This window comes from Sarcophilus harrisii, chromosome 3 (assembly GCF_902635505.1).
Source record: "Sarcophilus harrisii chromosome 3, mSarHar1.11, whole genome shotgun sequence".
Lineage (NCBI taxonomy): Eukaryota > Metazoa > Chordata > Mammalia > Dasyuromorphia > Dasyuridae > Sarcophilus > Sarcophilus harrisii.
Window position 1 is genome coordinate 540,386,314 of NC_045428.1, and position 15,715 is coordinate 540,402,028.

General features: G+C 32.9%; 1 protein-coding gene across 2 annotated transcripts in view; it reads left to right on the forward strand.

Moving 5' to 3' along the window:
* The window catches only part of AGO3 (argonaute RISC catalytic component 3), an 85,796-nt gene that overhangs the window by 52,535 nt on the left and 17,546 nt on the right, over positions 1–15,715 (forward strand). For both annotated transcript variants that reach the window (XM_031962138.1, XM_031962139.1), the window contains exons 6-9: positions 8,092–8,226; positions 11,172–11,259; positions 11,409–11,556; positions 12,391–12,510. In XM_031962138.1, coding sequence (XP_031817998.1) covers positions 8,092–8,226; positions 11,172–11,259; positions 11,409–11,556; positions 12,391–12,510 — 491 coding nt within the window. The remainder of the gene's footprint in view (positions 1–8,091; positions 8,227–11,171; positions 11,260–11,408; positions 11,557–12,390; positions 12,511–15,715) is intronic.

The window sequence follows — 15,715 nt, forward strand, 5'->3', positions numbered from 1 at the left end:
TAAATCTTCAGAAGAAAAGGTGGTCTTTCAATGAAATAGAGAATTTTCAAGCATTCATGATGAAAAAGACCAGAGCTGAAAGGAAAATATGATTTTCAAATACAGGATTCTGGAGAACCGTAAGGAAGTAATCAGGAAAGTGATATCATAAGGGACTTAATAAGGTCTGTTTACATTCCTCCATGGGAGGATGATACTTGTAACTCATTAGAACTTTCCCATTATTATGATAGTTAAAAGGAGTGTAGATATAGACAGAGGGCACAGATGTGAGTTTCATATGAAGGGATAATATCTTTTTAAAAGATGAAATTAAGAGGTGAGAAAAGAATGTACTGAGGGGAAGGGAAAGGGAGAAGTGGAATGTTGCAAATTATCTGTCATTAAAAAAAAAAAGAGGCAAGAAAAGCTTTTACAGTAGAAGGGAAGAGTGAGAGGAGAGGGGAAGTGAGTGAACCTTACTTTCATAAGAACTGGCTCAAAGAGGAAATAACTCAATAGGGGTACAGAAATCTATCTTACCTTGAAAGAAAATAGGAGGGGAATGGAATATGGGAAGGGAGGAGGGTGATAAAAGAGAGGTTATATTAGGGGAGGGAGTGATCAGTAGCAAAACACTTTTGAGGAGGGACCAAGTGAAAGAGAAGAAATGGGGAAAATACAATTAGCAATAGTAATTATAAAAAATTTTCAAAGCAGGTTTCTCTGATGAGGCCTCATTTCTCAAACGCAGAGGTAACTGAGTCAAATTTATAAAAAATGAGAGCCATATCTCTATGTCCAAACAGCTATAAATTTATGCATTCCCTTTGATCTAACAACAAACACTACTACTAGGCATGAATACTGAAAGAGATTTGGGGGGAAAACCACAAAAACAAAAACAAAAAAAGGAAAATGACTTATATGTACAAAAAATATTCATAGTAGCTCTCTTCTCTGGGCAAAAGAAATAGTAACTAAGAGGATGCCCATCAATTGGGTAATGGCTCGATAAAGTGTGTTATGTGTTTGTGGTAGAATATTATTGTTTGATGGGAAATGACAAACAGGATGCTCTCAAAACAAAACAAAACACCTGAAAAGTCCTCTATGAACTTAAGCAACGTGAAATGTACTGTATACAAAGTAATAGTATACTGTATATAGTACTGTATACAAATAAATAATAAATACTGTATACAAATAAAGTAAATAGTACTGTATACAAAGTAATAGTATATAGTGCTGGGATGATCAGCTACAAATGACTTTGCTCTTCTCACAGTACAATCATCCACAATTATTCCGAAGGGCTTATGATGAAAAATTCTATGGACATCCCGAGAAAGATCTGACTGTGTCTGAATACAGACTGAAGCATTCTCTTTCTTTCTCTTGAGGGTTTTTATTTTCATTAGGGTGGGAGATCTATGTTTTCTTTCACAACTTTTATGGAAATGTTTTGCACAACTTTACAGGTAGTTTCTTAATTGTGTGTAAGGATAAGGAGAAGAATATAGAACTCATCTTAAAAACAAATGTAAAAAATTTTGAATGTAACTGGGAAAAATATTAAACAAAGAAATAAAGAAAAAAAGTGAAGCGAGTGCTTCAGTCAGCATTCAAATACAATCAGTTCCTTCTCTGAATTTTTCATCAGGATTCATCAGGATTTTTCATCATAAGTCCTTCAGAGTAGTCGTGGATCATTGTGTGGCTAAGAATAGCAAAGTCATTTACAGCTGATCATAACAGAACATTACAAAATTTTATTTTATTTTCCTAGTAAATTTATTTATTTTTAATATGTATTGCTTTATGAATCATATTGGGAGAGAAAAACAAAGCAAAGGGGAAAAAACACAGGAGAAAAAAAAATGGAAAAAACAAGTGAACACAACAATGTGTTGATATACATTCAGTCTCCTTAGTTCTTTTTCTGGATGCAGATGGCGTTCTAATGGGATTGTGTTAGATCACTGAACCACTGAGAAGAACCAAATCTTTCATAGTTGGTCATCACACATTCTTGCTGTTATTGCTTACAATGTATTTTTGGTTTTACTTGTTTCACTCAGCATCAGTTCATATTAATCTTTCCAAGCCAACAATGCATTAATATCTCAGTTTTCCCACATCCCCTCCAACACTGATAATTATCTTTTCCTGTTATCTTAGCCAATCTGGGAGGTATAAGGTAGTATCTCAGAGTTGTTTTAATTTGCATTTCTCCAAACAATAGTGATATAAAGCATTTTTTCATATAAATATAGTTGACTTTAATTTTATCATCTGAAAATTGTTCATATCCTGTGATCATTTATCAATTGGGGAATGACTTGTAATCTTATAAATTTGACACAGTTCTTTTTATATTTTAGAAATGAAACTTCTATCAGAAACACTGGCTGTAATAATTTTTTCTCAGCTTTGTATTTTCCTTTTAATCTTTTTTCATCTTGTTTCCGTTGGTTTTGTTTGTGCAAAACCTTTTTAATTTAATGTAATCAGAGCTGTCCATTTTGCCTTTCAAAATGTTTTCTAGTTCTTCTTTGATCATAAATTGCTCCTTTCTCCAAAGATCTGATAAGTAAAATATCCCTTGTTCTCCTAATTTGTTTATGGTATCATCCTTTATGTGCAAATCATGTATCCCTTTTGACCTTATTTTGGTATGGGGTATAATATGTAGGTCTCTGCTGAGTTTCTGGCATACTATTTTCCAGTTTTTCCAGCAATTTTTGTCAAATAGTGAGTTCTTATTTCAGAAGTTGGAGTTCGGGGGTTTATCAAATACTAGATTATTATAGGCCTTGCTATTGTGTTGTGTGTATCTAATCAATTCTATTGATTCACTCCTATTTCTTAGCCAGTACCAGACGATTTTGATGACTGCTGCTTTATAATACAGTTTTAGTTTTGTACTGCTAAGTCACCATCCTTTGTAATTTTTTTTCATGAATTCCCTTTATAGTCTTGACCTTTTTGCTCTGATAGAAATATTTTCTTTAAAAAAGCATAGTTAAAAACAAGATGGTATCACCCCACTCCTCCCACATATGTGGGAGGTTTATAAGTATAATACATTGCACATATTTTTTAGCTTTTTTAGAGGTATTGATGAGTTATACTCTTTGGTTTTCATTTTCATTTTCTTTTTTAAAAAATGTATCGATTAGCACTCTGGAAAAGGGAAGAAAAAAGGGATACTAGTAGAAACTAGTGATATAAAATTAATGGAAGACATCAGTAAAAACCATTAAAAAAAAAAGAAAGAAAGAAAGAAAGAAAAGAAAAACCAGCTTCAGGTATATAGTGAAAGAGAGTTAAATAGGTAGCAGTTAATTTCAGAAAGACCTGCAGGTTTACTGGCTTTCAAGTTCAGTGTGAGTCAATGTGATATGCAGTCAAGATTTTCATTTAAATTAAGCAACAGTTATAAAGTCCATTTCCTTAATATAAGGACTTTTTAAGCTGCTAAATATTTTCTTTTAATCCAGTTTGAAATTGTCAAAGCCTGAATGAAAATATATTTTCATTTGATCATTTATCTTACCACATTAGCAAATACCTGCTCTCATCTAGTTCATAAATTTAGTTACCACGGAAACCAAAACCTTGATTTGCAACTGTTGTGGGTGTAAGCTATTCATTTAGTAATTATCTTTGGTAGGCTTTGGCTACAGCTTGTGTCATTTGATGTTGTTGGGGCTGATGAATGATTGAAGAATGTTTTGTTATATTAGGTTTTTAAATATTTTTTACTATTTCAAACCTCAGAACTTTAAAAAATGCTGGCTAGCTATTGTATATTTGTCAAATTAAACAACAGATTTTGATGTTACACTTTAAAGCTCATTTAGCCATAACTAAGTGTTGTTGATCAAAGATAGTAATGGAAATTATATTAGTTCATTTTAGCCTGTTTGATAAGCACATCAAAAGTCAAAATTGTAACATAGGGAAGATTTTAAGTCTGTCATGATAGAGAAGTAGCTTATTGGTACTGGAAGTAGCATTGTCAATCATATAATTTTAGAGCTAAAAAGGTTGTCATCTTATCCAGATTGAGGAAGATGAATGGTAGATACATTTAGTTGTTTGCCTGAAGTTTCACAACCAGTTTGTGACCAGGATTAGTACCTTGCTAGTCCAGTTCTCATTACAACCATTAGGGAATTCCTCAATCCAGAGATCCTAAAATTCTTCTGAAAAGAACTTCCATCTTGCTTCATTTGACTGAAGATCAACAAATCCGGAGACAAGCCTAGAAAAAAAAATTCAGTTATCATTAGCTGATGGGTAGTTGCCAGCTGACTAGCAACTCCAAGTAACCAAGGGAAATACACACATATATAATATTTCACAAAGCCCTGGGCAATATTTCAAACTTTCATTTGTTAGCTTTTTTTTTTCCTTAAAAAAAAAAAAAAAACTAGCTCAGTTATTCTAATTCTTACAAGTCCAATTTCTGTTAGGAAATAGAGGAATTTATAAGCTACCATAAGAGTTCAGAATTATGACTCTGCTTATTGCAATTGTTCTGCATTAGTCATGTATATATAATATATTGTAGTATTTTGAAGGATTGGCTTTCAGGGAATTATACAGACTGAAAAACACAAGGCAGTTAATGACTGGCAAACCCTAGACTTTGAATATGGAATAAACTTATTTGTGTTTATTCTTTTATTATGCCTAGTGTTGAGAATGTATGTGTAATGTTAAGTATCAAGTGCCCTGTTTCCCTCTTTTGAACTCTTAATTGCCTAGTCCCCATCTCTTTTGGAAATCTAGGATATGTAATAGTGATTTTTGTTTAGAATGGTGGCTGGATGGTTATTTAGGAGTTTCTCTCTCTTACCACTTTTTGAGAGCTACTACCAATCTACCTTCTAGCCTTTACTTGGCTTTAGTCTTGCCACATTGTATTTTAAGTTATTTACTATTGTAAAATTCTTAAGTAATTTCTTATATAAGACCTTTTGATTTACTTAATAATTACTATTGAAGTAAAATGTTTGACTGTTTGCTATTAATAGCAAATGAATTGTTTAGATAGCTAGATCCAAAATAGTTTGGGTTTTGCTTTTTAAACTTTAATTTGTTTTGAATGGAAATATTTTAAAAATAAACTAAACTCATTGTACTTTTTCCAGGTCACACATATGCAGGCAAATTTGCAGTGTATTTCAGATGTTAAGAACATCCTGCACAGGTGATAATGATGAAAGTGGTTTTTTAGGAAGGTTATTCTAGCAGTTCTGGATTGGAGTTAGATGTTAGGCTGTGACATGATAAATCCAAACCTAGGATGGTAACATTTGAAATGGGGGTTGAAGGAGATTTCTTGGAAAGAACTGATAAAAATTTGGTGACTATTTGTGTATATTGGAATGAATAAGAAATGATTAAGATTTTGTACTTGAAGATTTTTTAATAAAAGATTGATCCTATTGATTATTTTGTTTAAATGGGAAAAATTAGTAACAGTGGTTTTGTTTGGTTTTATTTTTCCCTGGCTTTCAGGATTGGAAATAGGATCCACTTCTTTTCTATTTATTGTGTCACATTCCCTATAAAATAACATTTATAGCTAAAATTTATATATTGGTTACCATGTGTCAGGCACTGTGCTGAGTGCTTTACAATTATCTCATTTTATCTTCATAGCAAATGTGAGAGGTAGACGCTATTATTATTCCCATTTTACAGATGAGGAAACTAAGGCAAACAGGTTAAGTGACTTAGCCAAGGTCATCTAGCTAGTAAGCATCTGAAGCATGATTTTGACTTGTGTCTTCCTGACTCTAAACCTGGTACTCTATCCATGGCACCATCTAGCTCTCCTACTAAGGGAAAAGATTTGGGAGAAAGAACTGTTCAAATTCATAAAATCTACAAGGCCAAGCTTTAAAACAAATTTCTCTGTTGCACTTGAATGATTTTATAAAGTTACTTCCAAGCTACTTCTCATGCCATCCTGCCTAGAAAAGCCAAAATAACTTTAATGTTTTTTATATAAAATACTGCTCAGTATTGTTTATGAGATCATGAAAACTTTGCTCTAAAGTTTAATATATTAACCCAAGTGAAAGGTTTTTATTGTCTTCAATAGACTATTTCTGGTATTCCAGATCCCTGGTATCAAAATACCATTTGTCAAAATAAATGTTGCCTTTTAATTTCTAAAGATTTGATGTGAAAACATATACTTTATTTCAAAACATCTCAAAATTATCAAAAAGGGATGGAATAAGCCCCTGTTGATAAATGTAATGTCATGTAGTATTTTATAGTTACAGATCACATAACATACATTTTTTGATCGCCCTTATCTTCATTAGAACCCTATCCAAGAAGTTGTATGAGTAATATTATTTATTTACAAAACTGAAAACGAAGCTCCTTAAATGTAAATAACCTTCCCATAATCACTCATTCCCCAATACCCATGTTTTTCAGTTACTAACATTTGATGAATTCTTGTTGATTGATTGCAGAGCATAGTGGTAGAAATTTCAGAGAATGCTACTACAATAAAACCAACATGAGATATAGTATGAAGCAGCATGGATATATTTCTGCAGCAGAAGGAACACTGGACTATGAGACAATAGATTTGTGTCTTGATTCTGGTGCTTACTAAACCAAGGACACAGAGTTACTTAGTTTTACTTCCCTTCTTTTAAGCCTTATTTTTCTCATCTTATAAATAGAGTAATGGTATTTGTGCAACATACCTCTCAGGGTGACCAAGTGACATAGTGTTTATAAAGCATTTTGTAAATATGAGGTTTTTTTAGTTGTAGTTTTGTGTTTTAATCTTTGATTAGGAATGAAACCTCAATTGTAGAATTATTTTTATGGAAAAATCATGCTATGGTTTTCAGAAATACACTGCTGCTCAAAGTGAATAACCTGAAAGTACAAAAGCAAGTCTGGTCTGTGTCTCACATGAGCTGCACATGTGCACGTACACATACATGCATAAAATTCCTATAACTTCCAAATAAAATAAGTAGTATTGGGACATATTTATTTATTTATTGTTTGTATCTTGTTGACTATTGACATAGCAAGAAAAGCATCTTTTTGACAGTCCATTCATTAAATGCCTGTTATTGACAAAGCACTGCTTGCTGAATGAGAGAAAGGGAACATCCCTCTTAACTCTATAGTGTTTAGAAACATTGAATAAAAAGCATAATATGACTTAACAGAACTAGAAGAATTGCATCAGCTCTAACTTGTAGCATGTCTTGATGGTGCAGACAGGAAATTAAAGACCCTATATTTCTTGCCCTTAATTCTTTATATATTTTCCTCATTCATATGAATCATTGTGTTTGATGATGATGATAAAAGGCAGGGATAGACCACAAATAGTCTATTTACTTGGTTAGATTTTTTTTCTTTTAAGAAGAAAAAATGACAACAAAAAAAATTTTGTCACAGATGTATTAAAAAAAAATCTTCTAGATCTGATACTATTCATAACAGTTTGACTCAATCACTTTTGTTTTGTTTTGTTTTTTGGTTGAGGCATTAACAGTGGCTTGCCCAGGGTCACACAGCTAGGAGGTATTAAGTGTCTGAGTTCAGATTTGAACTCGGGTCCTCCTGACTTCAGGACTGGTGCTCTATTTACTGCCACCTAGCTGCCCCCGACTTAATCACTTTTAAAATTAATATACCATCATGGAAAGAGCAGCAGGGTAAGAGCCAGATAGCCTGTGTTTAAATGTACAAGTGACTTAATCTTTTTGAGTCTCAATTTCCTTATCTATACAATGAAATGAACTAAGTAATGCTGTATGATGTTAACTTTATTTACTAAAGTGATTTTAGATTGAAAAAAATTGTATGAGAAGATTCATTCATTGGTATTTTAGTAGTTATCTGCCACAAATCAGGTTAGGATCATGCCTCATGAATAAGGCTTTAAAAACAAGTCTATAATTGGTTATGTTAGTAACTTTTGTTATATGTACTGTTTATGAACTCGCGATCTATATATTTCTTTTAAATAGTTTTTGAACTCTGTATAAAATAAATATGATAGAAGACTCCTTGATTCTCTAAAAAAAATTTTTTTTCTCCTTCTAGTTTCTGCCACTGCCTTCTATAAAGCACAACCTGTAATTCAGTTCATGTGTGAAGTCCTTGACATTCATAATATTGATGAACAACCAAGACCTCTGACTGATTCTCATCGGGTAAAGTTCACTAAAGAAATAAAGGGTGAGTAGACAAGGGTGTCTTCATCTAGAATGGCTTCTATAATGACTAAAAATGGAATGATGATTATGGCTTTCTTTTTTTTTCATAATCCAAGTAGTTTTTCATGTGTCACATATCACCAGTAAGACTATTTCCCAAACTGTCATGTACATTCATATCTACAGCATCTTAAGTAAGGCTTTATTTAGCTTCATCTGCAAGAAATCAAATAGCAAATAATGAAAATATTCTGTACTTTTTAAAAGTAGGATTGGCCATTGTTATGCAAAATAAAATTTGTGCCAATTAGTATTTTGACTGGATACCAGAACTACTACCAGAACTACTACTCCATGTGGAATGTTGGTAGAATCCATCTTTTGCCATGCCCTTAAAAAGCAGGCAACTCATCTCTCAGGTGTGTCTAATTTTCAAAGCTGGAGTCCTTAATCTTTGATAGTGTCCAATATAATGGCTTTCTTAAGTTTCTGTGAAATGACATAATGCAGACTGTTAAGCATTACCTCCTCAAGTTCTTTCTACTTTCTGTTTATTTAAAAACATTTGGAATGTGAAGCTGATCAACCCTGTTTAATATATGTTGTTTGGAGTAGTGCAGACTAAGGGCAGTTAGAGTTAGTCACATGTTGACCATTGGTTCATTGAGATCCTAACAATTTTAGTTCATTGGTAAAAATTTGTGTACAGTTACTTGGAAAAGTGATGCCAAACATTAATTTTCCTATCATCTGAGTGGCACAGCCTTCGCTTAGTATAAATGGTAATTAATTTACAAAATGCCCATGGCCAACGACAGATACATCATGTTTTTTTTTAAAAGTATTCTTGGTGAATATGTTTTGGTTCAATGAATTTAGACCATTCCAGCTGTCCACTGTAAATGTTTTAGAATGTCAAATAGTACTATGAAGTGATATCTCCTTGCTTCACCAACAGACCTTAATACTATGCCTGTCATCAAGAGAAGAAAAATTAGAATTTCTCCTGCTTTGAAAATAAGCATCTAAGTTTCACTTTAAGAAATGCTGCTCAAATGCTACAACAAGAAACTTTTATTTTAATCTTGCCTACTATGTCATTGTCATTACATGATTAGCTTAACAGCACAGTTTGCATTTTCCAGGAGATAGTGCAGAACCATTATTACGTTACCATCTAAGTGCCATAGTTTCCAATGGAGTTGCTGCTCAGTTACCACCTCAATATCATAAAATCACATACATTACTTTGGGTAACTATGCAATCAACTCATATCACCACTCTATCACAGAAAATACAAGATGTACAGAACAAGGATTCAGCTGCTGCCCGAAGAGCATGGAATCGAGCTTAACTTCAACTGCTCAGGGGCCCAAAGAAATGACTGAAAAATCACTAGAAATCATTATAAAGTTGATGTTATAGTGAAGGTAAAGCCAAGTTTATAGGTTAAAATATTTGATTAAAGCCAACCAAACATTTGGTTGGTTGGAGGTGGTGGGGAGGGGAATGGGCACCAAAACATTTAGCCACATTTTAAAAAAACTCAGGTTTTTATATCTTTTTAACAATGATTTGAATATTTAGTTTCTGTTATCTTATGGTTGGGAAAGTGGGGGGGTGGCGACTGGCTAATAATACCATTTTTCTAAAATAATGGCATTTAAGTACTTCTCATTGATAGGTTGAGGTTTTTTCTTTACTTCCTGCTATGAAGAAGACAGTTTTAAAGAGTTAATATTATATATGTGTGTGTATGTGTGTGTGTGTGTGTATATATATATATATATATATATATATTCCAACAGTAGAAAGGCAAGCAAACAAAATTTTGGCCTTTCATGCTATTAGACACATTAAATGGAAAATATACATAATTTTCAATCTATTCTCAGAAAGAACCCTGATGTCAGGCATATTGGTACAAAGTGTGCCATGTAGGAAGTGGAAGCACATATACTCTTATTTTCCATGGTATTATTTTGCTTCCAGTTGAAATTTTTCTTGTATTTCTATTAATATTTAATAATAATCTAGGAAACATTGATTAATTTAGCCATTTTTCATAATTGGACTACAGAAATCTTAAGAGAAATTTGTTTTTATAACTTAATAAAAATGTAGTTGCATTAAGAGTTTGAAACTTAAGATGTTTTCAGAGCTTTATTAATGAAAATAATTGTCCATTTCAGAGGAGAAATCAGTTCAAATGATTCAGACAGTTAGTTAGGCAATCTTTTTTCCAGTTTATTGTTTGAAATATTTTCCTTATTTAACAATGTGCTCTACAATACACATACCTTTAGTTTATATTTTTGTAACATTTCTCACTATATTTTATTAGCCTTTATTGTTCTACAGAAAATTTTGACTGATGTAAATCTTTATAAGGATCACCTCAAGGAGTTACCAGTAAAATTTTCTCCTTCCTTATTGACTCAGTTAATAATTTGCTAACAAGTCTTTACGAAGTATATCACCAAGAAAGTATTGAAGCAAAATCTTTTAGGAGGTCTAAGAAGCATTTAGGTTGTCCCTTGCCCCGAGTTGCTAGGAATAAAGTAACGCCATACAGAATAGTTCCCCTTGTATACGAGGATCTGTTCAAGATAGCTCTTGCTCAGTCAGTACCTTAGTAAATCAGGCTTATCATATTTAATTTTTGCATCCTCACAGTTTCCCTTCTAAACACCTGGATTTTATGACCAGTAGATGTTTGCTTATAGTAAACCTTTGTCCCCTGACTTGCAGGGATTACTAATTTATAAAGTTTTCATTGTTTAAGTATAGTCTTTGAAGGGGACTGTACTGGGTATGATATTCCCTAAACATTTTAGTCTATCTGTTAAAGAAGTGACTCTTTAGCTCTTGTGGTAGTAGACAGGCTTCTCATTTTTTATATGTTCAAATGCAAATGTATTTTATATGCAACAGTTTGTAACCTCAGTTTTTGTTGTTGGGTACAGGTCTGAAGGTTGAAGTGACTCATTGTGGAACAATGAGGCGGAAATATCGTGTTTGTAATGTAACAAGGAGACCTGCCAGTCATCAAACGTAAGAAAAGCTGGTATTTGTAAGTGGACAGAAATGTGTAGGAAATGTTCCAGCACTAAATAGATTGGGAACTTTGCTCATTCATAATAGAATGATAATTGATAATTTTACTTTCCATGATATTTCTAAAATCTTTCTTTGTTTTCCAGCTTTCCTTTACAGTTAGAAAACGGCCAAACAGTAGAAAGGACAGTGGCACAATATTTTAGAGAGAAGTACAACCTCCAGCTAAAGTATCCTCACCTTCCCTGTCTTCAAGTGGGACAGGAGCAGAAGCATACTTACCTGCCTCTGGAAGTAATTAAAGCTGCTTGTCATGGTTTATAATTTATAGTTTGGAGAACTGGTTTTTGTTGTTATTGTTGAGTTACTTTTTCAAATGTTTTGAAATGATTGTTTTTCAAATGTTTGTTCTAATGTTTATGACCCTGTTTGGGTTTTCTTGACAAAAATATCGAAATGGTTTGCTATTTACTTCTCCACTCATTTGATAAATGAGGAAACTGAGGCAAACAGCCAAAATGACTTGCCCAGGGTCACATGACTAGTGTCTGATGTCAGATTTGAATTCAGGAAGAGAAGTCTTCCTGACTACAAGCCTGGCACTCTATCCACTGTGCCACCTAGCTGTACCTTGAGATCTGTTAGAACATGTAAATAATAGATTAATAATATACTTAGTGATCCATGAAGTATCCCTAGGATGTGGTTTATTTAAATTTTTTATACAACCTTTCTTCTTCTTCCTTCTAATAAATAAGCAAAGGTATAAATTAAACTCCACAAATTGTCCCTGATTAAAAATGGAAAAATCTCTCTACTTTCAAAAGTTCCTTAAACTTTTCACAGATGAGGAAATATAGGCAAATGGAAGTTAAATGACTTGCCTAGGGTCATCTATCTAGTATGTGTCTAAGGTCCAATTTAACTCAACTATTCCTGATTCCAGACCTAACACTCTATCCACTACACCATATAGATACTTGAGTAGAGTTTTGTGCAAGTAGAAGAATCACACCAAATTATGTATAGAATGGTTTGGTTTTGTTTGAGTTTTTTAAAATTTTGTTTGTTTGGTTTTTTAAGAAGAACTCAAGTGACATAGAATATAATCTTTATCTCCATTTGTAGGTCTGTAATATTGTGGCAGGACAGCGCTGCATTAAGAAGCTTACTGACAATCAGACATCCACCATGATCAAGGCAACTGCAAGATCTGCTCCTGATAGACAAGAAGAAATTAGTAGATTGGTTAGTTTTTTATTAATCCTTTAAAATCTGAGAAGTCACAGCAAATCACAAGAGAACTCTTATTCCTTGGTCCACATCTAATCCAAATTTTTCATCCTTTGCACTCTTCCTTTACTCTACTTTCCCAGTTGCATCTATATAGATTTTCCTTTGGCTTTAGGAGCAGAATCCACTCTCCATTTCAGCTCTAGAAACCATTAAGCAAACATTAAGTTTCTGCTATGCTAAGTTATGGGAATATTACAACAAAAATAAAATACTCCATGTTTTCAAAGAGCTTGCATTTTATTAAGAGAATTCAAGAACACAATTTATACAAAATAATTGAGTAGAAAGGCACTACTCACAGGGAGGAACAGGTAGGAGATGGTGTATATTTGAGGTTCAAAGCAAAAAGGAATTCTTTAGAGTGCATTCCAAACATGAGGAATAGTTTTTGCACAGGCTTTTAAATTGAGGGGTGCTTCAGATGAACAAGTAGTAGGCAAGTTTGACTGGATCTTAGGATATGTGAAGGAGAGTAATGGATCCTAATCTTAGAAATATAGGCATGAACCTAAATGTAAATGACCTTATTTATTCCCCCCTCTCCCAAAATCAAATTTATTATAAGGTAAGCAGTATGATATCAGTTATACATGTGAAAACATGCAAAACATATTTCTGTATTTGTCATGTTACCAAAAAAAAAAAAGGGCAAGAAAAGTAAAATAAAAAAAATTGCTGCATTCTGTATTCAGACTTCAATTTTTTCTCTAGTAGTAAGTAGTATTTTTCATCATGAGTCCTTTGAAATTGTCTGGGATCATTGTCTTTATAAGAGTAGCCAAGTCTTCCCATAGTTGATCATCCTTAAAATATAACTATTACTATATACAATCTTCTCCTAGTTCTACTCATTTCATTTTGCCTCAATTCATATAAGTCTGTCCAGGTTTTCTGAAACTATCTTGCTCATCATTTCTTCTAGCACAATAGTATTCCATCAGTCATATACTGCAACTTTCCATTCCCCAGTTGATAAGCATCCCCTCAGTTTCTAATTCTTTACCATTTCAAAAACCTACTATAAATATGTACGTATGATCCTCTCCCTTTTGATTTGCCCTCTTTGGAATATAGGACTGGTAATACTCTTATTGGATTAAAGGGTATACACAGTTTTATGGAAATCTTTGGGATATAGAATTAGTAATACTATTCTTTGGTTAAAAGGTATACACAGTTTTATAGAAATCCCTTTAGATATAGTTCCAAATTGTTCTTCAGAATAGTTGGACCAGGTCATAATTTCACCAACAATGCATTATCATTTTCTAATTTTTTGCATCTTCTCCTACATTTGTCATTTTCTTTTTGTTAATGTTAGCCTGTCTGATTGATATGAGGTCGTACCTCAAAGTTGTTTTAATTTCCATTTCGCTAATCAATGTTTTTTTTTTTTTTATTTAATAGCCTTTTATTTACAGGATATATACATGGGTTACTTTACAGCATTAACAATTGCCAAACCTCTTGTTCCAAATTTTCACCTCTTACCCCCCCACCCCCTCCCCTAGATGGCAGGGTGACCAGTAGATGTTAAATATATTAAAATATAAATTAGATACACAATAAGTATACATGACCAAAACGTTATTTTGCTGTACAAAAAGAATCAGACTCTGAAATATTGTACAATTAACTTGTGAAGGAAATCAAAAATGCAGGTGTGCATAAATATAGGGATTGGGAATTCAATGTAATGGTTTTTAGTCATCTCCCAGAGTTCTTTTTCTGGGCATAGCTAGTTCAGTTCATTACTGCTCCATTAAAAATGATTTGGTTGATCTCGTTGCTGAGGATGGCCTGGTCCATCAGAACTGGTCATCATATAGTATTGTTGTTGAAGTATATAATGATCTCCTGGTCCTGCTCATTTCACTCAGCATCAGTTCGTGTAAGTCTCTCCAGGCCTTTCTGAAATTATCCTGTTGGTCATTTCTTACAGAACAGTAATATTCCATAATATTCATATACCACAATTTATTCAGCCATTCTCCAACTGATGGACATCCATTCAGTTTCCAGTTTTAGCCACTACGAAAGGGCTGCCACAAACATTCGTGCACATACAGGTCCCTTTCCCTTCTTTATAATCTCTTTGGGATATAAGCCCAGTAGTAACACTGCTGGATCAAAGGGTATGCACAGTTTGATAACTTTTGAGCATAGTTCAAACTACTCTCCAAAATGGTTGGATTGTTCACAACTCCACCAACAATGCATCAATGTCCCAGTTTTCCCGCATCCCCTCCAACAATCATCATTATTTTTTCCTGTCATCTTAGCCAATCTGACAGGTGTGTAGTGGTATCTTAGAGTTGTCTTAATTTGCATTTCTCTGATTAATAATGACTTGGAGCATCTTTTCATATGACTAGAAATAGTTTCAATTTCTTCATCTGAGAATTGTCTGTTCATATCCTTTGACCATTTTTCAATTGGAGAATGGCTTGATTTTTTATAAATTAGAGTTAATTCTCTATATATTTTGGAAATGAGGCCTTTATCAGAACCTTTGACTGTAAAAATATTTTCCCAGTTTATTGCTTCCCTTCTAATCTTGTCTGCATTAGTTTTGTTTGTACAAAAACTTTTCTAATCAATGTTTTTCACTTGATTTTGATTTCCTCTTCTGCAAACTGCCTGTTCATATACTTTTATCATCTATCACTTGGATAATTATTCTTATTTTTAGAAATTTGGCTTTGTTCCATATATGAGAAATGAGGCCTTTATTAGAAAAAACTTGTTATAAAATTTTTTTCAAATTTCCTGTTTTCCTTCTAATATTGACTGTATTGATTTTGTTGGTTCAAAACCTTTAAGTTAATGTATCAAAATTATCTATTTTACTTTCCACGATCATCTTTCTCTTGTTTGGTCATAATTTTTTCTTTATACATAGATCTGATAGGTAAAATTTTCTAAGCTTCTCTAATTTGCTTATGATAATATGCTGTCTGCAAAGAGTGGTAGTTTTTTGTTTCCTTGTTGCTTATTCTAATTCCTTCCATGTGGTTTTATCCTCTTATTCCTATAGCTAGCATTTCTAGTACAGTATTGAATAGTATTGGTTATAATGGACAACCTTGCTTCACTCCTGATCCTATTTGGAAAGATTTCTGATTCACCGATAATGCTTGTTCTTGGTTTTAGGTAG